The sequence below is a fragment of the Phocoena sinus genome, chromosome 10 (genome assembly GCF_008692025.1).
Source record: "Phocoena sinus isolate mPhoSin1 chromosome 10, mPhoSin1.pri, whole genome shotgun sequence".
NCBI lineage: Eukaryota > Metazoa > Chordata > Mammalia > Artiodactyla > Phocoenidae > Phocoena > Phocoena sinus.
The window spans coordinates 7,101,900-7,126,020 of record NC_045772.1 but is presented as its reverse complement, the minus strand read 5'-3'; the positions used below and the strand labels follow the sequence as shown (position 1 = coordinate 7,126,020).

The 24,121-nt window shown below is 52.7% G+C and overlaps 1 protein-coding gene across 2 annotated transcripts; it reads left to right on the top strand.

Annotated features, from left to right (window-relative positions):
• Window positions 1–874: 874 nt before the first annotated feature.
• SEPTIN3 (septin 3) lies at window positions 875–23,911 on the top strand. Of its 2 annotated transcripts, none has more exons than XM_032645576.1 (11): window positions 875–2,225; window positions 9,293–9,484; window positions 11,735–11,863; window positions 12,536–12,617; window positions 14,254–14,391; window positions 15,688–15,805; window positions 16,672–16,767; window positions 18,678–18,777; window positions 20,013–20,064; window positions 20,342–20,435; window positions 22,591–23,838. In XM_032645576.1, exons 1-11 carry the CDS (start codon window positions 875–877, stop codon window positions 22,654–22,656), a joined length of 2,418 nt encoding a protein of 805 aa, XP_032501467.1. In that variant the 3' UTR covers window positions 22,657–23,838. The 2 variants fall into 2 exon arrangements, with proteins under 2 accessions (XP_032501467.1, XP_032501468.1); XM_032645577.1 differs by lacking the exon at window positions 875–2,225 and adding an exon at window positions 4,454–4,760 and having other exon boundaries at window positions 22,591–23,911.
• Window positions 23,912–24,121: the final 210 nt, after the last annotated feature.

The following is a 24,121-nucleotide window of genomic DNA, read 5'->3' as shown; positions in this document are numbered from 1 at the left end:
TCTGTGTGAATTCCCCCAGCCCCAGGCCCAGCCTCCCTCCTTTAACCCCAAAGGCTGAGCTAATGCTTCCCCCACAAGGCTCACCTCCAGCATTGCTCTGCCTGCTTCACTGTCCAGTGCCCCTGGGGATGGCCGGTCTCCCCAGGGCAGATACTGTGGCTTGTTCACTGGATAAGTACCCTGTGAATGCTCACTAATTCTCTACTTCCCAAGCCTCACCTCGTCCAGGGCCCTCTTCAGCTCCAGTTCTGGCTCCGATTTCAGCTCCAGCAGCAGGCCAGCCCAGGGCTCTTTCCTGGTTCCGGGCAGGAGCCCCAGGTGCAGACCCTCTTCCCAAGCCAAACTGGTCACCTCTTGGTCTCCTACCTGGATGCCTGAACTCCTATTCTGGCTGCTGTGTGTGGGAACTCAGAGTCCTCTGGCCCCTTCTGGAAGAAGCAGATAAGCTTCCAATAACCACTGCCCTCCACTGGGGCTCCTGAAAAGGTATATGTGACCTCCATGGAGTTGGCCAGAGAGGGGCCACACTCAGGCCTGCAAAGGGAGAGGTTTCCTCATGCCGGGGCAGCCTGCTCATTGGGTTCCATCCATTGCTGGAACATTCTTCCACATTCACCTGGTATCTCGGTAGGTGTGTGTGTGTGAGGGCCCATGTGTGTGAGGTGTGTAGGCATGTAGCAGGTGGGAGCTGTAGGAGGGCTGTAGGAAGGGACAGGTGTACTCCACTGAGGACTTGACAGTCTCCCAAACAAGGGCCCTTCAGAGGAGTGCTAGCTGCTAGTCAGGACGGGGAGGGCCAGCACCTGCAGGCTTGAGCACCTCACCCCCGCTTGGCCCCTTTTCTCTGTCAATCAGGGGAAGACGAAAGACCTGGATGGACCACGACTTTGCGATGCAGCCTCACGGAGCCCCAGGCGCTGGAACCTCCTTCTCCCGCAGCCACCTACTGGGGCGCCCTGCCTGCCCCTCAAAGCTCCCTGGAGGGGTGTCGCCTCTCATCCCTGTTCTCAAGAAGACCATCCATCTGGATGCTTTCCCCCAGAGCCACATCCCACAGGCTTCCGGCCGACCAGGCCTTGGAGCTAGGGCGTGGAGTGTGCCCCCACAGGAGACTGGCAAGAGCCTGGCACCCAGGAAGCTCAGCTCCATCTCCCTAACAGTCCGCCAGCACAGCCAGGCATGGCGCTTGGGCCCCCTGCCTTCTCACTGGGAACAGGTGTCTACCCCGGGCAGGGAGGCTGCCACCCACAGAGGAGGGAGGCTGCCTTCTCCTGACTCACCACCTGTGACCCTAGTGCCAGGGGACAGGGTCCACTCCGAGGGCCCAGTTCACCCAGGTCTGGCCAAGCCCAGCAGGGTGCCTGCAGTGGAGAAGCCCCTGGTGAGCTCATGCCTGACCCTGCCTTTCCAATCCCGGTTAGCTCAGGGTCCACCAGGTTCTGCAGGGCCAGGCTTGGTGGGTCAGAGGCACCCTGTCCCAATGACCACCCATGTGCCCACCAGAGCTTCTCCAGGAAGAGGCAAGCCCCGGCCCAGGGGTATTCAGAGACCCCGGCTGCATCTCCAAAGGGCCATCCCTGCCACGGGGCCTGCGACGGCCATGCATTTGGCTGCCCTGGATACAACGAGGCCAGGCACATCCGGACATTTATCCACGATGGCCACCAATAGTCCTGGCTTGGCTGTCCACTTGGCTACACGAAACACATCTAGACTGGACACAAGCACTGAGTTCCCTCCTCTGGATAGCAAACTGGGCTCTGCCATGGACTTGGCTAAAGCAGGCACAACCGAGCCACGCGCGGTCACGGATGCGGTGACCCCAGACCCAGAAAAGCTGGGCAGAGCCATAGCTACAGCAGGCGCAGCCAAGCCGGATACAACCACGGAGGGTACAGCCAGGGAAGTGGCAGCACCAGATCCAGGCAAGCTGGACACAGCCCTGGTGTTGGCCGGGGTGAATAGAGCCAAGCTGGACATGACTACGGATTCTCTTGTGTTGGATACAAGCAGGCTGGGCACAGCCATGCATTCAGTTGTGCCGGTCACCCCAGACCCAGTCACTGGTGAGACCACGCTGGACAGTGTCATTAAGCTGATGAGATCAGACACTGTCACCTACCCATCAATGCCAAACAGAAGCACAGATGCAGCCCTGGACCATGCTACGGCAGATGCTGCCACAGACTGGGTCACCATGCTGGACCTGGCCAGAGAAACCAAAGGTAAATGCAAAGAGCTGGGCTGGGGATGTGCTGGACTGCTGAGGTGTATGAGCCTGGAGCTGGATTATGCTTGGATAGATCTGGGGGACTTTAAAGTCAGAGCTGAATGAGCTGGGAGAAAAGGGAATGGGGTTGAGTGGCAGAACACAGGTGGTGCACCCTGAACTGGGTCCCACTCTGCCAGTCAGAGGTCAGGTTGAGGGAAGCCATCAGAAGGGGGGTTTACAGGGGTAATTTGTGGGAGAGCACTTATGCTGAGTCTGTCCTTTAGCATCTTCCATGATTGTTTCTTTGTTCCCTGAAGAGCTGAAATAATTAGGTGATCTATAGGTGAGTCCAGCTTGAAAAGCAAACCACCTACACGAAAATATAGACCAGCACTTCAGTAAGTGGTGATTTATCTAACAGTCGACACTGCCAGGCTCCTCTAGATGTGAATAGTGATCTCACCCAAGACCTTCTAAATCATCCCCAGTCGGCCTTTCAGGAAGATGGTTGTTGCTTAAAAGGTGCCTCACCTGGAATTTTTTCTCGGTCCCTTACCCCCAGCCCTTTAGTCCTGAAAGGTGAGTTGGGGACTTGTAGGTTGGAAGTCCTACATAGAAGAAAAAACAGGTCAACACAAGGGCTAGAAGTTCATTTGGTCTTAGAGAGGCTGTGACACGCCTAAAGTCACACAGCTGGTTGATGGCAGTAAGCTAATGGGAACCCAGATCTTGGAATTCTACTTTGGGCAGTCTCATTCCCAACATTTCAAAGGCTCAGAGATTCTGGGTCTGGCAGATGCTTGGAAAGCATCCAGTCCAGTGGCTTAATTGGCGTTGGGGGTTGTCAGCCCCCTTCTCATTGCCCTCTGCACACTTGGCCTGGGGGAGCCCACCCAGGCTCTGGTCTTCCCTCCTCCCTATGGGACCTCAGCTCTCCCTCCATCTTCAGCCCAGCCCTCTCTCTCAAAATGCAGGTGTAGACACCCAGTGGCCTGCCAGACCCCTCTACCCAGACAACTCCCGGGCATGTCTAGAGGCAGCCCCGTTCTTCCTGACTTCTGCCCTCCCTGATCTCACTCCCTCAGCTGCAGGCACCACACCAGAAACCTGGGTATCCTCGTCTTCCTCATCTTTCTCTCTCCTTCATCCCATCCAGTCTAATTCCAACTCTGTTGATCCACCTCCTCAGTCCTTGGCTGTCTGTCCCCTGCTCTCCGTCCCTCTGTCCCCGTGAGGCCACCCCCTGCCCCTCCACACAGCTGCCACAGGGACTCGTATATTTCATGGCAGCACTTCCTGCTTAACAGCTGTTGGTGACCTGCTGTTACCTTCTTTGACAAGTCCAGCTCCTTAGCCTGGCTTCCAAGGCTTTGGACTTCTCCAGCCTCTTAACTCTATATCCCTGTCTGGACTTTTCCCTGCTTTGGTGCACCCGGGAGCTCTGTTGTCCCCAGCACCATGCAGCTCTCGCCTCTGGGTCTCTCCATAGACTGCTTTCCCTTCTTCCCTCGCACCTATATTTGCCTTTCCATCTTGGCCCTCACCAAGGGCCCTCACACCTGCACCCACAGTACCCGGTGGGTGCCCACCACCCCGCACTCACAGTACCCTGTGCATACCCCACCCCCTCCGTTAGGACAGGCCAGCTTTCTGTCTTGACCCACCAGACCCAGAGCTCTTTGGGGACAGAAATGGTGACCCTCATTCCTGTCCCCTCAAGGCCTGGCAATATGCTGTCCAGTCAAGTTGACTGAATGCAAGGATGATTTTTCTGAAGGGTAAATTGAGGCTCAGGAAAGTTCCTGACTAGCTCAAGGTCACAGGGCTCATCATCCCAGAGCCAGGCCTGGAACCCGGGCTCCTGAATCAGTCAGGGTTCTACAGGCACCCGCGTCTGGGCAGAACCGCGTTGAACCAGCCCAGCATCCCAGCCACCGCGTGACTCTCGCGCGCGCACCGCCTCCCGCAGCTCCCACAGGTCCCCTGCGCTCTCCGCCTCGCCCCGGCCTAGAGGGTAACAGGCCGGGAGCAGGATCGAGGGGGAGGGACCGGGACTGGGATGCGGGAACCATGCCCCGCCCGGAACCTCGAGCCTGCAGGCACAGCGCCCCCGCGCGCCTCCCCGGCGGCCCGCAACCGGCCCTGGGTGCCCGCTCCAGTGTGCGGGCGGGAGGGGAGCCGGTGCGGACGAGGACGCCGAGGGAGGGGGAGGGGAGGGGCCCTCGGCGGGGCGGGCGGGTCACGTGGTGCGGGTGGCAGCGGCGGCGGCGGCGGCGGCGGCGCGGCGGCGGCATCGGTGCAAGCGGGCAGGGGCAGCGCTGCGCCGAGCCAGCCGAGTCGAAGTCCCGGGCTGGCGCGGCAGCGCGGGGCGCGGGGACGGCGCTGCCGGGCCGCTGGCCGGGCGGGTGGGCGGAGAACGCAGAGGGGCGAGGCCCGGCTGCAGGGTCTGCTCGGCCCAGGAGGAGCCCGCGTCCAGCTCAGCCTTGCAGCCCCGCGCCCTGAGCATCTTCCCGGAGGAACGGAGACAAAGGAGGATTCATGTCCAAAGGTAGGAAGGCCGGCGGCGCCACCGGCGCGCGCCGAGAGGAGGCTGCGGCCCCCAAAGCCCGGCTGGAGATGCTACCCGGGGAGGGTTGATGCGCTGAGGAACCCATGCGCGGTGACATACGCACGGACACACGCACACACGGTGGCACACATCCCAAGATGTACAAGCCCGGAGAAATGCACATATGGAAACGCGGAGAGATACAGAGAGCCCCGAAGAAGCGAGGAGGCACCCAGATGCGCACAGAAAGCTCCACACTGGAGCACTCCAAGAAGTGCACACACATGCACACCACGCACAGGTATCAGGACCACCTACAGCCAGACAAGAGACCTGTGCGCTGACACGTAGACCCCTTCCCCCACACATAGGCGCACACTGAGACGGGCACCAGCTGGTGGTCTCCAAGGGAACTCGTTGGCCTCCAGAGGACTGGGATGGAGGCAGGGGTATCCCAGGGCCCTTTGCTTCTGTGAATGGGAAAGTATTAAGATACCTTTTGTGATTCCTTTTCTGAGAGCCGGGGGCTGGAGCTGGGGTGGACTGGAATTGCCTCTGCGGGTGGGGGCGCTGTTTTGAAGGCGGCTGGGGGCTGAGGAAGACCTGCAGCTCCCCATGGAAGAGCCTCCCCACCCCCTGGATCCCCACTAGGCCAGGGAGGAAGGTGCTATTCTGGAAAGGTCCCCTCCCCCTGCTGCCACCTTCCCAACAGAGGGGTGGGGTCCCTGGGCCAGACAAAGACAAAGCCATTCATTTGCCTGTAAAAGAAAGCACCAGGGTCCTTGCTTGGCATGGGGATGGGGGGAGGTGCTGTTTCTGTGGGGACTAAGCTAGAGCTGAGTGGGCTGGACAATGTCTCTTCCTGGAGCACTGATGGGCAGGTGACTCCTGGCAGGGGGTGCTGCAGACAGATCCCCTCCTCTCCAGGGGCCCTGAGAGACTGGGAGCTTAGGAGGAGCCCCAAGAACCACTTAGGCAGGATGGCATATTTGAGCTACATCCTGCCGTGACCCCATCCTGAGCTCTTGCCCACCCTTGGGGAGCCCCCCTCCAATCCCTGTTGCAGGGGAAGGAGAAAGTCTCATAACAGAGTCTACCTCCGTGACTGTGGCCCACGCAAGAGCCATTTGCTGGGTGGAGGTCAGCTGTTCTGCCAAGGGAGCAGCATCTGAGGGAAGAGAAAAGTGATGGCTCTGAAGTAACATCTGCCTTGCGGTGAGGCTTGCATTCATTCATTCATTCACTGCTGAGTGTCTTGTTACACTAGGTTCATTGGGGCACAGAAATCAATAAGACGTGGCTCCTGCCCTGAAGAAGGGTGGGAACCGGCATATGTTCAGTGCCAGGTCATTTATGTCCATGCTTTTGTATAAGCTTCATAGCAACCCAGCAAGGTAGGTACTGTACCTATTTTCCTGAGGAGAACACTGAGGCTCACAGGGGTTATCCAGCTGGGAGTCAAGTATGGGCCATCTGGAGTTGGCATGGCGGGACCAGGGGAGCTGTAAGGGCAGAGGATGGAGCTACAGAATTCAGCTCCAGAGCTGCATTTGTCCTGTGCCCTGGAGGGCTTTATGCGCTTGTCAGGCACCCTCACCAAACAGTGGGCCCTTGGGGGCAAGGACCTTGTCTGGGGTCCAAAAGTGTCCTTGGCATTTAGTCTAAAGTTTGACTGGAGTAGGCTCCCATTTGACAGCCTGTGGGAAGGCCTGGATGGGAGGGATGGGATGGAGTGAGTGAGTGAATGAATGTGATGACTAGGAAGTTAGTCGGGGGCTGAGGCAGCACAGAAGAGAGGCATCCACATGAGATGGGAAAGCAGAAGGTTTCCTGAGGGGTAGCCCTTGGGCTGAATGGTGAAAAAAGAGGACGAGTTAGCCAGGGGCTGGAGTGGGCGAAGGATCTTCCAGCAAAGGCTGTGACACAGTGACCCACCACAGGTTTGCAGTAATTGTGGCTGATGGGTGGTTGTAATTGCCATGCGGTTGGGAGGGGCAGCTTGCCAGCAGGAGCTCTATGGGTGCTCATAGGTGCTTGATAGAAGAATGGTGAGATCTGCTCCCGTTCTGGACCTGCAGCAGGCCTGCTGTAGCCCCTAGAAGTTGCCTGGGAATCTGGTAGGCCGCCCCCTTCTTGTAACCAGGGTCTGTCTTTTTAGGAATGATCTTTGAAGATGCTGAAGTTGACAGACCAGGGCTGAGCAGGCCATGGTGAGGACACACACTTTATAAAAATACTTACAAAAACTCCCATAAATAAATACTAGACTCACTTTCCAGGTCTGTAAAATGAGGTAAGACCCTGCCTGCCCGACACACACATACACACCGATGGATCTATCTCACAACACAGGTTGTGGAGACCAAATGGGCTGGCTGTAGAGGCATGAGGGAGATGAATGGGGCCAGCCGTGTGAGCAGCTGGGCAGGGAAAATGGGGCATTGGCCCCCAGTGCAGGTGTGCTGAGTTGGGTCCGGGAGCCATGTGCAGAGTGGATGTGGAGGCCAGGCTGCTGAGAGTCAGCTGCTGCAGGGCTGAGCCACTCTTGCTGCCTTCTGGGGCCGCCTGGCTGGCAACGGCTTCCTGGGAAGCAGGAGGGAGCCACGCCAGGCCCTGGGGAGGTCCTGAGACTTTGTCAGATTTGGCCGTGCCTGGGAGTGACAAGGAAAGAATGGTTTCCAATTGAGAGAGAGAGAGAGAGAGTCTTGCCAGGACCAGTGGAAGGACCAGGTGGTAGGGGTACAAGAACAGACTCCTGGCTGGGTTTGGGGGTGGGGGAGGGAGGTACTCCTGTCCCCTCACCCTCTTTCCCATCTGCTACTCCATCAGTTCTCTCTGTGAGCCTGAGACTCTGCAGGGTGGTAACCGTGAACCATAGGATTCTAGAATGGCAGAGCTGGAAGAGGGCCTTTGGAGAGCGTGGAGTCCAGTAACTGTGCTGTGTAATTAGTATCTGGGGCACCTCCCTCTAACGAGTGCTTTCACATGCACCACTTCATTTCCCCTCCTGACAGGCTGTGAACTTGAAAGGGACAGGAGCAACAGGGTCTGGAACAGTGAGGCGCTGTGCAGGCGCTTCTAGGCATATACCCCGTGTGCAGTGCTCACTACAGCCTTACTCACGATCCTAACTGGTTTACAGAGTACAGAGGAGGAAGCAGGCGCGGGGGAAGGGGGGTGGTTTGCCCAAGTCCACAAAGCTGGCTAACAGCAGAGCCAGGCTCTTTCCACATCACCACACACCCCCGTTTTACGGGGAGGGAAATGGAGTTGCTGTATCCTGAAACCCACCCTGGTGGACAGTGGCCTGATGAGGAAACACACAGATTTCTCTTGTATGTGAATATACGCATAATCTGCCAGACCCAGAGGGATGTTTGCCTTTCTCCACTGGGGAAGGGCTGTGATTTCAGCCTCCCCTTTCTTTTGCTACCCACCATCCCAAGAACACGTTGTGTCATGTCATCTTAGGTCAGTGATGGCCCCTACTTGGGTCTCATCCTCTCCCCAACAGTCAAAAGGGAGACTTATTCCCCCTCAGACTCAAAACTAAGGCTTGGAGGGTGTCTGGGGACACCTCAGGGCACAGACCTCCTTACTTTGCAGCAGTGCTTGTGGAACAGAGGGGACACGGAGGCTGGGAGACAGGAGTGATGCTCACTCTGCAGAGATGGGGTAGCCCTATATGTGCTTCCTCTTTTTTTTTTTTTTTAAATATTTATTTATATATTGGCGGCCAGGTCTTAGTTGCGGTGTGTGGGATCTTTAGTTGCGGCATGTGAACACTTAGTTGTGGCGTGTGGGATCTAGTTTCCTGACCAGGGATCGAACCTGGGCCCCCTGCAGTGGGAGCACAGAGTCTTAGCCACTGGACCACCAGGGAAGTCTCCCCATGTGCTTCCAAAAAAGACAAGCAACTGGATCAGTGACAGGCAGTCAACAGATGTTAGGTCCAGTATCCTAAAAGGTCTTTGCCCTTTTTCTGGGGGAGGCAGGAACTCAGGTCAAAATAACCCCAGACATCTCTCAGATCAGTGGTTCTCAGCTGGGGCACTGTTGTCCCCAGGAGACATTTGTCACTGTCTGGAAATATTTTTGGTCATTAAACTGGGGGGGCTACTACCTGCATCTAGTAGAGGCCAGGGATGTCACTAAACATCATACAATGCACAGGACAGCTCCCTGCAATAATTATCTGGCCTGAAATGTCAATAGTGCCAAGGTGGAGAAACCCCTGGGTTAGAGACACAGATGTGGTTCTTAGGAGCAGCGAGGTGCATATGAAAGTGCCCCAGCAACTGGAGGGTCTGGGTACTGGTCCAGATTTTGCATCTGACTTGCTGTGTTCTTGGCAAGCCCCTCCCCGCCAGGTGTCAGTCTCCTCATCTGTGAGAGGAGAGACCTGTACTGGATGACATGTAAGGTCCCTTCCAGGCCCAACCCTGTATGATTCTGTATCCAGAGAATAATACTGTGCCTTCCACGTGACCTCTGCTCTCCTCTAGCCCACCCCTCCCACCTTGGCTTTTCAGGGCTCCCGGAGACCAGGACGGACGCAGCCATGTCAGAGCTGGTGCCTGAGCCCAGGCCTAAGCCGGCAGTGCCCATGAAGCCCGTCAGCATCAACCCCAACCTGCTGGGCTACATTGGCATCGACACCATCATCGAGCAGATGCGTAAGAAGACCATGAAGACTGGTTTCGACTTCAACATCATGGTCGTTGGTATGGAGGCCGTGGGTTCCCGGGAGGCCCTGGTGGCGGGCAGCACCCAGGATCCCGATTCTTTCTCGAGGACGGCCTCAGTCCTGGCTTCTCTAGAATGAGCTCTTTCTCAGAGGAAAGATCTCACTGTGCAGATCACAAAGGCCTGAGCCCTTTCTCCCCACAGGCTGGCTGATCCAAGGGTGGGAGCTGTGGGTGGGTGGTCACTGTGGCCCCATCACCACCTGGCTGTGCTCAAGTTGCCTTCATGTGTGTGGCAATGAAGGACATCACCAGTGTCCTCCCCTAACTTCAGGAGCTGGGGGAGGATCGGATGAAAGGTGGTCTTCTTTCTGATCTTTTGTGTGCTTTCAAGCTTAGAGAGAATTTCCAGGACACTGGTCACTAAGTAGGGTCACTGGGTCACAGAATGTAAGAGCAGAGGGGGGCCTTTGCCTGACCTCAGTGAGGTACTCCCTCTGTTGCTGAAACTGGTATCTGGGCGTCATCCTTCTTTCCTCCTCCTTTATCCCCCAATCCAGTCAGTCATCAAATACGGTCAATTTTACCTGGTAAATATCTCTCAAGTCTGTCCACCTCTCTCCATCTCCACTGCTACCACCCTAGGCCGAATGGATCTCTCCCCTGGATTACCAGGGCCACCTGACTCAGGGCTGCTTAAACATAAGGAGCTAGGCCACAATGTAAATCATCTGGAAAGTCTTGCTGTAAAAAACATCGGCTAAACTAAACATTGTGCTCGGTGCCAGAAGTTGATTTACTTTCTGGTGCGAACTTCTTTTTCTCCCGGTTCTCTGTCTCCTGTCTCCTTCAATCCATTGTCCACCAGTGACTGAATAATTTTTCCAACCTGCAAAACTCAAGTCACACATCCTACTTAAAATCTTTCTTAAGTTTACGGGTTTAAATTCCTAGCCTGGCCTAGTACTACCTCTCCACTGATCTCTTACCACTTCCCATGTAGCATTCGATTCCTCACTTACAGGGAACAGTTCTCCTGGACCTAACATGCTCTTTCCTACCTCTTAGCCTTTGTGTATGCTGTTCGCTCTCTCTAGAACCTACCCTCCCAGCTTCTCATGGGTCATTTGAAGTCATTCTTAGGTTTTAGCTTAGTTATTGCTTCTTCGTAGAAGTCCTCCTTGATCCCAGAGAGACTGGATTAGGTTCCCTTTGGCATTGTCCGCTTATGTTTTGTCTCCCTCACACCAAATGGCTCCTTGAGGGTGAGGATGATGTCTTGTTCACCACTCTACCGCCAGTTCTAGCAAGGTGGGCGGCTTCACTCCCCGGCAGTGCCTGTGGCATTTGTCACGGGTCAGTCACTGCGCGCAGTCAGTACCGAGCCCAGAGGTAGCCTTTTAAACATATTAGGCACGTGGCTACTGCCAGTTGATCAGTTGGATTGAGAAATGGACCTTTTTTGCTATCCCTGGTCTTATCCAGTTCCCTCCCTCCCCACTGTCCTATCAGTAAAGAGAAACTAAGGCCCAAAAGAGCAAACATGGCTCGTCCAAGGCTTCAGGGAAGAAGCACAGTTGAGTCTAGAACCTTAGGCTCCAGCCCCATGCCGGGCCCATTTCCTAATATATGACAGGAATGCTCTAGACCAGCACACCTCCTACTTTATTGCCCATTTGGTTCATCTGAAGTCCTGTTAAAATGCAGACTCTGATTCATAGGGCTGGGGTGGGGCCTGGGGTACCTCATTTCCTACAAGCATGCAGGTGATGCCAAGTGCCACTCATTAGTTGCCAGCCTTGCCGGTGTGATTCTGGTGCATGTTTGAGAAACACTGCTCAGACCAGTGGTTTTCAAATATTTTTTAGTGTGGAGCTCTCCCTTGGAATGAAACCTTCTGCAGAACTGCAGTGTCAGTATGCAAAGTAATTCTGTCTTTACTTTTAGTATGATTAAATATTAAAAACTTAGGTCAAGCAAAAACAAAACCAAACCGAAAACTGCTACATGAGACAAATGCAGAGGTTGTTCCTTTCCCAGTGGTCCTGGGGCTCCAGAAGGAGAGAATGTGGAATCCAACTAACATTCCCCCAGGTCCTTCACCAGTAAGTAGGAAACCGTTCCCACCCACCTGCTCTCCCTGCTCAGCCCCTTGCCTCCCCAGTGAGCCGTCAGTCAAGGGCCTGGATCACAGCTCTAGAATTCTGTAAGCTCAGGGGAGAGATACTAGGCTCGGCGGGTGGGCATGGGGTCTCCCTGCCTTCTCATCCTCCTCCTGTCTTGCTGCAGGTCAGAGTGGACTGGGCAAGTCAACACTAGTCAACACCCTCTTCAAATCCCAAGTGAGCCGCAAGGCCTCCAGCTGGAACCGGGAAGAGAAGATTCCCAAGACAGTGGAGATCAAAGCTATCGGGCATGGTGAGGACCAGGCAGGGACCCCGATGGGCATTGTTCAGAGGAGGCTCTGCCAGAAAAGGGAAAGGATGGGGCTTCTTGGGGAATGAGACAGATGAAAGGCAACCTCAAGACAGAATAGAATTAAGCCCTAAACACACGGGAGCCAACTCCTTAGACTGGAAGTCCAGGAAAGGGGGTGAGGGAATTAGAAAGGAATGAAGTAGGATTTGAGCTGGATGACAACGGCTGGGTGGATTTAGACAGGCAGAAGGGGTAAGGAGGGCATTTCAGGAGCAGGGAACAGCATGGACAAAGGTGTTGAAGACCCTGAACTCGACTTTTCCAATAATCAGTCCTGCAGAAGGAAGGAGCCCAGCCCAGGCTGGTAGGGGCACCTGGTGTCAGCTGGAGGAGTGACCTCCCTGGTGCCTTTTTTTAAGAAATTTATTTATTTTTTTATTTATTTTTGGCTGCGTTGGGTCTTTGTTGCTGCGCGCGGGCTTTCTCTAGTTGCGACGAGCGGGGGCTACTCTTCGTTGCGGTGCGCAGGCTTCTTGCAGTGGCCTCTCTTGTTGCAGAGCACGGGCACTAAGCACGCGGGCTTCAATAGTTGTGGCATGTGGGCTCAGTAGCTGTGGCGCACGGGCTTAGTTGCTCTGCGGCATCCTGGTGCCTTTTCTGTTCACTCCTCAGTGATAGAGGAAGGCGGTGTCAAAATGAAGCTGACTGTCATCGACACGCCAGGCTTTGGAGACCAGATCAACAATGAAAACTGGTATGTCTGCCTGTGAGATTTCCACCCTAAAGACTCTGCAAGGCAGATACTGAATGTGGCGCAGATTCATTCACACTGAGAGCCGTCTGCGCCCTCCCTGCTGAGGGGTTAAGCGGGAAGCCTTGCTGAAAGAGGGGAGGGGCTTTGTCAGGAGGCAGGGAAGAGGTCCACATGGGGCCCAGGCATGGGGATGGAGGGGGACAGTGTAGAGGGAATGTCAGCCAAGGGATTGCCTGGAGATGGGAGTGGATCTGTCATAATAGGCAGGAGAGGCAGAGCAAGGGGAACTGGGGTGCAAATCCAGGCTGACCTGAAGGCTGTGGCAGGGAGCTCGGCCTGAGAGCCAGATGTTGTAGCCCTGGACAAAGAGAGGATGGGTGGAAAACAGGAGGAAGGGGAGTTTCCATGGAGAACCTTTGCCTCTGGGAATCCACAGAGCAAAGCTGCAGTCAGCGTCCAGCCAAGAAGGGGTGAAATACACTGCCCAGGCATAGACGGAAGGGTCGACTGTGAAAAAAAAGCACAACGTAAGAGCTGTGAGTTGGGTTTCATTCACTGTCTCACTGAGGACTGTAGCCCGGGAGACAGACTCTCAGATGGTTCTGAGGACCTGCTCTGAAGAGGTGGGCGAGAGGCAATATATGTGTGATTTCTGGCTGGGGGATATGGAGAGTCAAGCAAACAGCTCAGCAAAAGGCTCGTCACGAGGATCAGATATCTCAGTTAAGATTTTAGTGTTTTTCTGAGTAGGGGAAGGTGCGAGGATTTGGGTCCATAAAATTTTTTTTTTTTCTGAAATAGAACTATCTAAGGGCCTGTTTTCCCTGTTTTCCCAAAGTGCAGAGAAGCCTTATCCTGTTACTTGTCCTGAATTCCCTTCAGGGTATATTGTAGGTCAGCGACTGCACTGACTAATGACTTAATCCTTGTAGAACCAGATGGCAAGTGACATTCCCCACTTTACAGAAGGTTCCAGGCAGAAGTTTCCTCCCAGACAGGGATGGTGACAGTTGTGCCTCCGTGAGGGAGCTGGGGTCTGCCCCAGACAGACAGGACCGCTCAGCAGCACACCTAGGAACTGGCTGTACTGATCTTAGAGAAGTGGCTGGTTGCCTTCTTTTCTGGCTATACACACGCTTCTGGACAGAGAAGGGTTATTATTCATTGTTATCAATGAATGGTTGCTATGACTGTGTACTTTCTACGTGCCATTGCTCTGTTAAGTACTATGCCTGTCCTTTCTGATTCTTCTATGAATCTCTCCAGGTACCTATTGTTACCCTCTTTTTTACTTATGAGAAAACAGCTTCAGAGAGGGGCAGAGATTTCCCCAGAGCTGCCCAGCTAATAAGTAATGGATGTGGGGAAAGTGTGCACTGCTGTCGGGAGTGGGATGGGGTTCTGCAGGGTCCCTTAGCCCAGTCAGAGAGCTAGGTCCCCAGGGGGGCTCTGCCCTTGATCACAGGGAAAGCCATCCATGGGAGGCCGAGGGATAATAGTCAGCAGGTAACCTAGACCCACCAGGGGAGGTAGGGAACGAGATGGATGTGAGGGGACTACTACCTGACCATGTCTAAGGTGAGCTCCCAGGTCCTGTCCTTCTGGGACATCCATCTGCTTTCTTCCCACCCTCCAGCTGGGAGCCCATTGAGAAATACATCAATGAACAATATGAGAAATTCCTGAAGGAGGAGGTGAACATAGCCAGGAAGAAACGCATCCCTGACACTCGTGTCCACTGCTGCCTCTACTTCATCTCCCCGACGGGACACTCGTATGTACCAGTCCCACGCCCATTGCTGGGCCTGGCTTTAGTTTGCATCATCTGTGCCCAACCTGTAGTGGGTAACCGTTACCTGGACTCAGCTGGGGAGGGCCAGATGGGCCCCAGTGTAGTCACAGTCCGGTGATTCCCCAGAGTTTCTTGCCAGGAGAGTGAAGCTGACCGTCAGCCCCTACGCCGCCCATTGGTGTTCTGGCACTGTAGCATGACTGTGCCGGCACACAGAAGTTGGCTTATGTGCCCCAGATGCTCCTCATTTGTTTAAGAGATACCTGCTGTGCCCAAGCCTGGGGTTGGGGGCAGTAAGAAGGGTGAAATGGGGAGGGGCTGGGCTACTGGATTGGGGCTGGTGTTTGCGGGGGGAGGTACCCAGCCGTAGGCATTTGGAGGGCGGCCAGCCCAGTATGAGGAGCCAGGTGTCTAGAGATGAAGACTGGCAATAAGCAGGGCATGCTGGGAAGTCTGGTTGTTGAGTATCAGGCGGGGCTACATGCTAGGGAGTACCAGGAGAGAACGGAGCAATCCAAGTAGGCGAGCAGAGGGCGGGTGTCTCGTGATTTATCACTAAGCCCAGCTTAGTTCAGTTCTTGAGAAGATGGCACAAGCAAGGCAGGCCCCCAGTGTTGGAGGAATCAGATGTTCAGCAGGTTTTCAATGGAGGAGCTCAGGAACTCAACAAAAAGTTTGCATTATCCCTCCCTAGAACCTGGACCCAAGGTCAGAGCAAGCCAGCAGATGGCCTGACTGAATGAGTCCCCTTGACTGCAAACTAGAGCCAGATTGGGGCCCCAGAGTCCAGAGGAAGCTGGCCCCGCAGATGGGGGAGGGGTCAGGCCCCCAGATGGAGCCCTGCAGGACTAACTGGGGGCTGGGAGGAGGCCTGTCAAAAAGTGCTGTCTTGTAGGCAGAATAGACACACACATGTAACCGTGACACAAGGACGTTTGGGTAGGGACAGCAGTCCACAGCTGTTCCCAGGAGAAAGAAATCTTAGGTCAGAAAAGATGTCATGAAGGCGTGGTTTGAGTGGGGCTTAAAGAAGGCAGGATTTGCATGGGAACCGAGGAAGAGAAAGAGGTGGTGATGGACCATGTGTGGGTGGAGAGTCGGGGTCTCTTCTGCACATTGAGATGGTGGATGTGTGTCGGATAGGAAAGGGAGCAGCCTCTTGGCCTCAGCCAGTTCCCAGCCCAGTCCTCCTGTCGCAAGGGTGCCCCTGGAATGGTGGCAGTGGCTGAGTGGGGGAGGGCACGGTGGCTCTGACACCCCACCTTCTCTGGGCCCCAGCTTGCGACCTCTCGATCTGGAGTTCATGAAACACCTCAGCAAAGTTGTGAACATCATCCCTGTCATTGCTAAGGCTGACACCATGACCCTGGAAGAGAAGTCTGAATTCAAGCAAAGGGTGAGAAGGCCCCCTCCTCCTTTTCCTGTCCCCATCCTTGCCTTCCCCTCTTCTGGTCCAAGCCCTCTCCTATCCTTCATTATTATATCCACCCTCTATCCCACTTCCCACCCAGCCCCTACTCAACCATCAAAGAGGCTGGGCTGGTGGTATCTGGGGACCAACAGTGAAGAGAAGCTCCAGCCTCCTTGCTGCCCTCCAAACTTACCTGCAAAGACCTCTGAACACACAAATCACCATGAGCATGAGAGACCACTCCTCACTGTCAGGCTGCTTGAAGGACTAATCAACCAACTGCCTGCTAGTCCTTATTCTTTTCCATAAGCTCTATCCTGTGTCGGACACACAGGCGATGGGGTTGGGGAGACGCAGAAGAAGTATAAAGACAGTTGCTGCCTTTAAGAAACTTACAATCAAGTAGGTTACTGAAAAGATGCTGGGTGGCTTCCTGGAGGAGGAGACTTAAGCCGAGCTTTGAAAGAGGATCAGCAGAGAGGCTGGGGGTGGGGGCGATGCACCTCTCTTCCCTGCAAACAGGAATATAACAAGTATGGCATGAGCACTGCCCATGTAGAATCTGTTCCCAGCTGTACTGCTTGTCTGAATCCTAATCTGACCCTAAGGTGAACAAGCTAGACCCCCAGACTCTTCCTCATTGCAGGCTGGGTGGGCTATGGTAATTGTAGGGGTGGGGCTCCCATATGTTCAGGATCCTCCTGCTGCCCAGGGCCTCAGAGTTCAGAGATAACTGGATTATCAAAGACTGCATTTATCCCTCTGACTTCAGCATGCACACACTTGCACACGCATGCACACACACACATAGCCCTCTCTCCCCTTACCATGCTTCTCCTCCCCACCTCTAGGTTCGAAAGGAGCTTGAAGTAAATGGCATTGAATTCTACCCCCAGAAGGAATTTGATGAGGATTTGGAGGACAAGACAGAGAATGACAAAATCCGGGTAGGTGCCTGGGACTGTTCATCACACGGATGCCCGCCTTAGTCCCCCTGGGATGTGGATCATGGACCACTTCTGCTTTGCAACCTGCTTTTCCCTTTCCATACTCCCTGCCCGACCTTGCCCGACCCAGACAAGAAGTGTCAGGGGAGAGGTTGAGGACTTGGGGCGCTGGCCAGGACTGTGAACCCTGCACCCAGGAAGCCAGTGCTCCGTCCATCCCCAGACCACACGAAAGCCTCTCGTTCCCCCACAGGGTCAAGTGAAACCAAGGTATGGGGTGATGGAAGGGCACAGGCAGGAAAAGCTTCAGCCTGGGGTCCAAAGTATCTATACTCTATCAGAGCTCTGCTTGTCAGTTTCCCCTTCTATAAAATTCAGAGGCTTATAGGCTCTTTTTTTCTTTCTTTCCCTAGAAGGACCCTTAAAAAAATTAAATGTCAGACAGACTCCAATATGTAAAACACAAAAACAGAGCTGCTTTGGCTAAGCGACACAGGCACAGCCCTACCTTCTGAGCAGCCCCTGGGGTATTTCCTGGGAATTTTTTTTTTTTTCTGGCTGCGTTGGGTCTTCGTTGCTGCACGTGGGCTTTCTCTAGTTGTGGCGAGCGGGGGCTACTCTTTGTTGCGGTGCGTGGGCTTCTCATTGTGGTGGCTTCTCTTGTTGCAGAGCACGGGCTCTAGGCGCGCGGGCTTCAGTATTGTGGTGCGCGGGCTCTAGTGGCACACGGGCTTAGTTGCTCTGCGGCATGTGGGATCCTCCCGGACCAGTGATCAAACCTGTGTCCCCTGCATTGGCAGTCGGATTCTTAACCACTGAGCTACCAGGGAAGTCCCTCTCCTGGGAATCTTAAGGTTTCATGAAACCTGGCTTGGAAACCACTGACCTATGTGATTTCTAAGATCCGTCTCAATTCTAAACTTCTACTATTCCGTGATTCTACATCAGAATCCTGAGTTCTAGTCTGAGCTTTTCGATTAACCACTGTAACCTGGGACAAATCACTCATTTGCTTTGGTCTTGAGTCTCCTTCTTCATCAAGTGTGGTAACCTGGTAGAAGCCCCTTACCTGATGTAGTTGAGACAGGCAGTTGGTCAGTTAATTGAAAAAATCAATTGAAGTGAAGAAATTATTTTAAAAATGAAACATATTTATCTTAAACGTTTTAAAATAAATGTTTTAATATAAATCTTAAGTGTTTTAATACATTCATTAAACATTCTTTTCATAGAGAGACAAGCCCTCTTCTTTGAAGGTAAGTCCGCTCTGAATGCAAAAGCAGCTCACCTTTTTCAAATCTTTCTGAAACATTCAACTTAATTTTCAGAGAAACAACTCTCCACACTGATATGTCTTCAGCTTATATAATAGTTAATTTATCCAATTGCAACAACAAGTACACACCAGGCAAAAAGATTTGGGAACAGATACCTGGTGGAGCAGAGGGGCCTACGCACATCAGAAAGCAGCCTTTGAGCTCTGGAAGCTCAGCGGGTGTGGGCCTCTGCCAGTGGGGGAGACAGTGTAAAGCTTCAGTTACTTTGGCAGTCAGTCGTGTAGGTGTCGTTTAAGAGGCCTGTCTTTCCTGGCTATCTCACAGGGTTGTTGCAAATCAAACCAAACCTGATAAAGCACTGAAGAGCGTGAAGCATTCTCCAGTTGTAGGGAAGCTGACTTACTGAGGTTAACCCACTAGGCAGGGGAGCAATCGGGGTTGGACCCAGGCCTTCGGACTCCCAGTCCAGTGCTCTTTTTAAGAGACAAGAGCCTTGCCCTTGCCATCAATGGGATCACTGAATGAGCTTCAGAAATGTGCAGTTCAAGGCTAGAGGCCCGGGAGTGTACTCCATCCTGCCCTTGGAGGCCCAGATGGTAGGAGGATGACATGCACGTGTGTCTGGTTTGTCAGCAGGAGAGCATGCCTTTCGCTGTGGTGGGAAGTGACAAGGAGTACCAAGTGAATGGCAAGCGGGTCCTCGGCAGAAAAACTCCCTGGGGGATCATTGAAGGTAATTCAGTGCATCTTCTTGAAGAACTGGCCGCTGGTCAATTTTGCTTATTTATTAAGCATCTTATAGGTCAAGGCACAGTCCTAGGATGTAAGATATAAAATGAATGTCAGCCAGACCCTGCCGTAAGGGGCTTACAGTCTAATTGGGAAGATGAGGCTCAGAGGCAGGAAGCAATAAAAGATGGATTTAGCACCTGACCGGGAGGCACTAGCTCGAGGGTCAAAGGAGTTCAGAACATGGAGAGATTATAAGGATCGGAATAACCAGAGAAAGGTTTTCACATGAAAGGAGGCATGATCTGAAAAACTCCTGAAGGGTTGTTCAGATGTTGCCATTTTCATTTTATTAGGAACGGTGTGACCTTGAGAAGGTCACAATGATTCTGAAAGTTCTCAGAGAATCACTTCAGTTGATCACATTCATTATGATACCCCTCGGAGGGGAGCAGGGTAGGCGTGGCTGTTCTCAGAACATCCGTGCTGAGGCACTTGAGTCTCAGACGGGTTAAGTGTCCTGTCCAAGATGACATGACTTGTTAGTGGTGAACCTTGGATTTTAGACCCAGATATTTTGATTCCAAAACCAAGTTCATCCCATTATATCGTGTTGTCTCTCATTTTTCTATGACCCTTTGTGGGGATTTTTTAAAAAATAGCTTTTTCTCATCATCTGCCTTGAATTATGAGAATATCTGTCCTACCCATTAGATTGTGAGACAAGAGGGTTTGTGGCTTAACCCTCTTCTTCTTCCACAGTCTTTGGCAAGTGATTTGCAAATCGTAGGCACTCAGTCTATGTTGAATTAAATTTATCAAGCCATCATGACCTTTTTAAGATGGCGCCGTTATTTTCTATGTGTGTTACTGTCTTCCGATCAGATTATAAGCTCCTTAAAGATAGGAATTGTGTCTTAGGCCTTTGACAGGTTTCTTAGACTCCCTGTGTATTAGTTTCCTTTTCTATATAATGGGAAATATAATAGTGGTTATTCCACAGAGTCTAGAGTAATATTGTGCCCCTGTAGCTACTTAATGAATACTTGTTCAATGAGTAAAATCCAATGCACTGAAGTGCCAAGATGAGCACACCTCTGAAAGGGTGACCATAGCCTGACCCGTGGCTCCCTCCTAAATGCCTCCGTGACCTGAACAGAAATTCACCTGCTGGTGTTGCAGCATTAGTGAAATGACCACCTGTTTTTTTTTTTTTTTTGTTCTTGTTGCTGTTCACAGTGGAAAACCTCAACCACTGTGAGTTTGCCCTGCTTCGAGACTTTGTCATCAGGTAAGATGCACCCCTCCCGTCAGATGGCAGGTTTAATTATTTGGGGTCTGGAGGCTGTCTGTTCAGATCGACTTCCTCAGTCCCCAGGTCTCTCTGACAGAGCTTTCTGCTCCAGTCCCAGCTCGCGTCTCAAAGGAAAAGGGGCTCAAGAGGTATCATTGGCTCTCTGGAGTGGGTCCAGGCCATGGACGCGATGTGTGGACCTCAGACGTGGGTCCCCTCTTTCTCCTCCCGCCGCTAATCACATCCCTCTCTCTTCTCACCCTGTGTCCTTCAGGACCCACCTCCAGGACCTCAAGGAAGTGACACACAACATCCACTATGAGACCTACAGGGCCAAGCGGCTCAATGACAATGGAGGCCTCCCCCCGGTGAGCGTGGACACAGAGGGAAGCCACGACAGTAACCCATGACGACCCTTTCTCTGTATCATCACACATACCCACTTCTCCATGCACACACATCCCCAAACCACCACCAACCACCTTCTTCCTTTCTCTCCTGTCCCACAGGCCTATCTGGTAATTGTGGAGCATCTTGTCTACAGAGTGTGTGTGTGTGTGTGTGTGTGTGTGTGAAAGAGAGAGTGTGTGTGTGAGATTGTGTGTGTGTATGTGTGTGCGCCTGTGCAGGGGTGAGGTATTTTTACTGCCCTCCCTGGAAAGTCCCTTGTAAGTTTGGTTCCTCCATGGCTGTCCATTATCTGTCTCCTTTCCTTGTGTCCCAGAACAAAGCCGTGTGCCTCACTCAAGTGGTCTGGGGGAGGTTTCATTTAAAAATGATGGGAGCAGGTGAGCCACAGGTAATGCTTTCTTACCTCTGAAACCCACCTGCAAACAGGGACTGCAGAGATTCTCCAAGGACAGTCTGTGGAGCTAGACCTGGGAGGGGATGGGGAGTTGATGACTTAACCCTCCCTGTAAGTCCGGGTTGGTCTGGGGTAAGGCTAGGACTATTTGAGAAAAGAAAGGTCAGGGGAGAGCAGAGAAGTAGCCCAGAGCTGGGTTCCTGCAGAAAGAAGTAGTACCTAGAAGTGGAGGAGAGAGCTCCACCCTTTGGTCCGTGTTGCATTCACTGTCCGAAAGCTACTACCTGTCACCACCAAAGACTGCTGCTTTCCGCACTCCCCTTGCCTCGCTCCCCTCGGCTTCCACTTTCTCTCTTTTCCCCTCTTTCCCTCCTTCCTTCATTCTACCCCCTCTGACTTTTCACTTCTTTTTACCCTAATCCACTTTAGCTTCATTTCTATATTTAGGATTTATGCCCAGTCTACTTCCCAAAACGACTTTAGGCCACTTAAAATAAAATCATCGCTTAAATCACGGGACAGTACAAACTGAGATTTCAAGAGAAATTGGATTTATAGAGAGGCATGGGAAAGAAAGTTTCTGCGGTCGAGCGCTGAAAATGGCCCCGAGCTTGTGGGCAGCCCAGCAAAGGAGGAGACACAGCGAGTTATGCGGTGCCCACTGGTTAAAGAAGCACATGTGCTGGTCAAGTGAGACAACCTGTTTTAGGCATTAAGTTCTAGAAGAACTGAGTCTAAAGTATCAAGAACAATATACAGTATTTGTCTTTCTTGGTAGTTTGGCAATTTTAAACCACACCTCCCTTCTCTCCATCAGGATTCTTCCTCCTTAAAGCTGGCTTCTGTTTCTCACTTCTTCTTGTGTATACTTGACCCCCCCGCCCTTTACTTCTCTTCTATTCTCTCTCTGTCTCACTGTCTCTTTCATGTTGAAGCTAATTACATTTTTGTCTTTCTCTGCTTTTCCCCAGTTCCTCTTCCTGACCCCTGTAGACATTCCCAGTGATACCCACAATCATACATGTAGCCTTTTCTTGCCTTTCCCTTCAGCCCTGTATTTATTAATGCATATATTTCCCCTGTTGTTTTACAAACAAGTTACTCTTTCTCTTTTAGTCTGTAAGGTGGCTGAAATTTGGGGCTGGGGAAACAGTTTAGCCTTAGGCAAGGGAAAACAAGTGATACAGTTTACAGTAACCTCTTACAACCTCCTGTTCCATCTCCTGGTCTAACCCTAGGTGTTTTACTGGTCCCTGCAGATCCCAGCGTTTATAGTCCCTTATCACTCAGGTGCTAGGAGAACACATAGACTTAAGACCAAGATTCAGTGGACCAGGAGAAAGAGGCAGGTGATCTGTTGCCAGTGGCCCAAAACTCATGGTCACAGTCTTTCCTGGAAGCACCTTACCAATCCAACCCACATCTTCCCTCACCCACAAAGTTATTCGAGGCAGGATAGAAGAGCGGCAGGGTCAGAGCCCAGAGGTTGCTACATTTCAACAGAAGAGGGATCCCTGGCTTATATGGAGACGTGGGACTAGACACCTCGGCCTAGCGGGGAAGGTCTAGGGGTGAGGGGGGGCATTGGAGAGGCTGAGTAGGAGACTGATGCTTGGCGCCCCTAAATCATGATCTCAGCCTCCCTGGAGAAGCTGTTTTATATGTCTGCTGCCAGCTGCTGGTCTCCACACCCTCAACCGTTCTCAACCCCCCCGCAGGGAGAAGGCCTCCTGGGCATTGTCCTTCCACCTGTGCCAGCCACCCCCTGCCCCACTGCAGAATGAAGGCCATTTCAAGCGCCGCTCCTCCCTCCATTCCTCTCAGCTGTTATTGCTGCAGGGCCACGCCCTTTTTAGTGCTGTGTATGTCCAGCCAACACCACGGCCCCTCTCAGCCCTCAGCCGGTGGGAGGGGCCGGCTGCCCCTTTAGGACAGTTGCTTCTTCCATTCATCCAAACCACCCCTCTCCTCCCAGTGGAATGGAGTTCTCGCCAGCACTGCCCTCCTCCATCATCTGTGTCAGCTGGTCCTAGCCCATCTGTAGGGTGAAAGAGCTCACCAAGAGCTCCTTCTGCCCTTGCAAACCCATACCGGCTACTTGTAACCATCTCCAAGGGAAACGGCATTGTTCCCTGTCCATTCATCTGCATGAGCTACTCTTGGCTTCCTTAAAGGGTCAAGAAAGCAACTTTTCTGCTTGTCGGGTTTGTTGACGTCAGCTGTGTGAGCCCCAAGGTGGGACGAGGGTGCCTCCTTCATTGCTCAAAGCTTATTTATAAGGATGGGTCACTACAGATCTGGGGGAGCAAGGGCTAGGATGACTTTTTTAAAAAAATCACTGCTTGTGGCTGGCCCGGAGGGCAGTCACACACCCTCCCTGCCCCATAATGCAGCCACTTAGGGAGCGCGGTTTTCCTGAGACATTCCTGGAGTTGACTTCCTTATCCTCAAACTTTAAATAAGAACTAAATGCACACACAAAACTCCAGAAAGTCACAGGATGTGAACTCTAGGAGGAAAAAAGCACCCTTCTGTCCACTTAGCAATAAGAGGGAATCTCTTCCCACCCACCCTGACTACTCCACCCCACCCCCTCCCCCACTCCATTAACGTGAGTAATGAATCAGCCTGGCCACAGTTGGTCACTGTAGGCTAGTGGAAAATCCCCAGTGGAGGGTACAGCCCCGCATCAGATGCATGAATGTTTGCGAATGTCGGCTGCCACCGCCCCACACACTATGTCTTTATGGAATACCCCTTGCCCACTGCCCCACCATTTCCACCTGCACACAACTTGCTCAAAGGCTGGTGACTTGTGGGCCATTCATCTACAACGAAGTCCTGATGGAGCAAGAGGCACAAGCCTAGGGGATGCAAGAACGACCCATTTCTAAAATATTACCAGTCCCAGCCAACCTTTTGGTGACATTATGATTAATTTTCCCAATTGAAAGTAAGCAAACAGACACTCAAACTGGTTGTGTAAATGTTGCTAGACTTTATGTGTTGTACAACTAAACATTGCTGTTTGAACAATAACTGAACTGTGTTTTATTTTTGCTCCTCAATCCTTGGCCGAATTAGCTATTACATCATCTCACCCATGTGTGGAAGGTGAGACAGGGACCATCTTGGTAAGAGGTAGACACAGAAATTAGAGATGGAAAAGTTTTTGTGAGGTCAGTTCATCTTCAGTGGGCATGAAGTCGGACCCCTGTCATTATTCCCTGGAGTTTTGTATCCAAAATG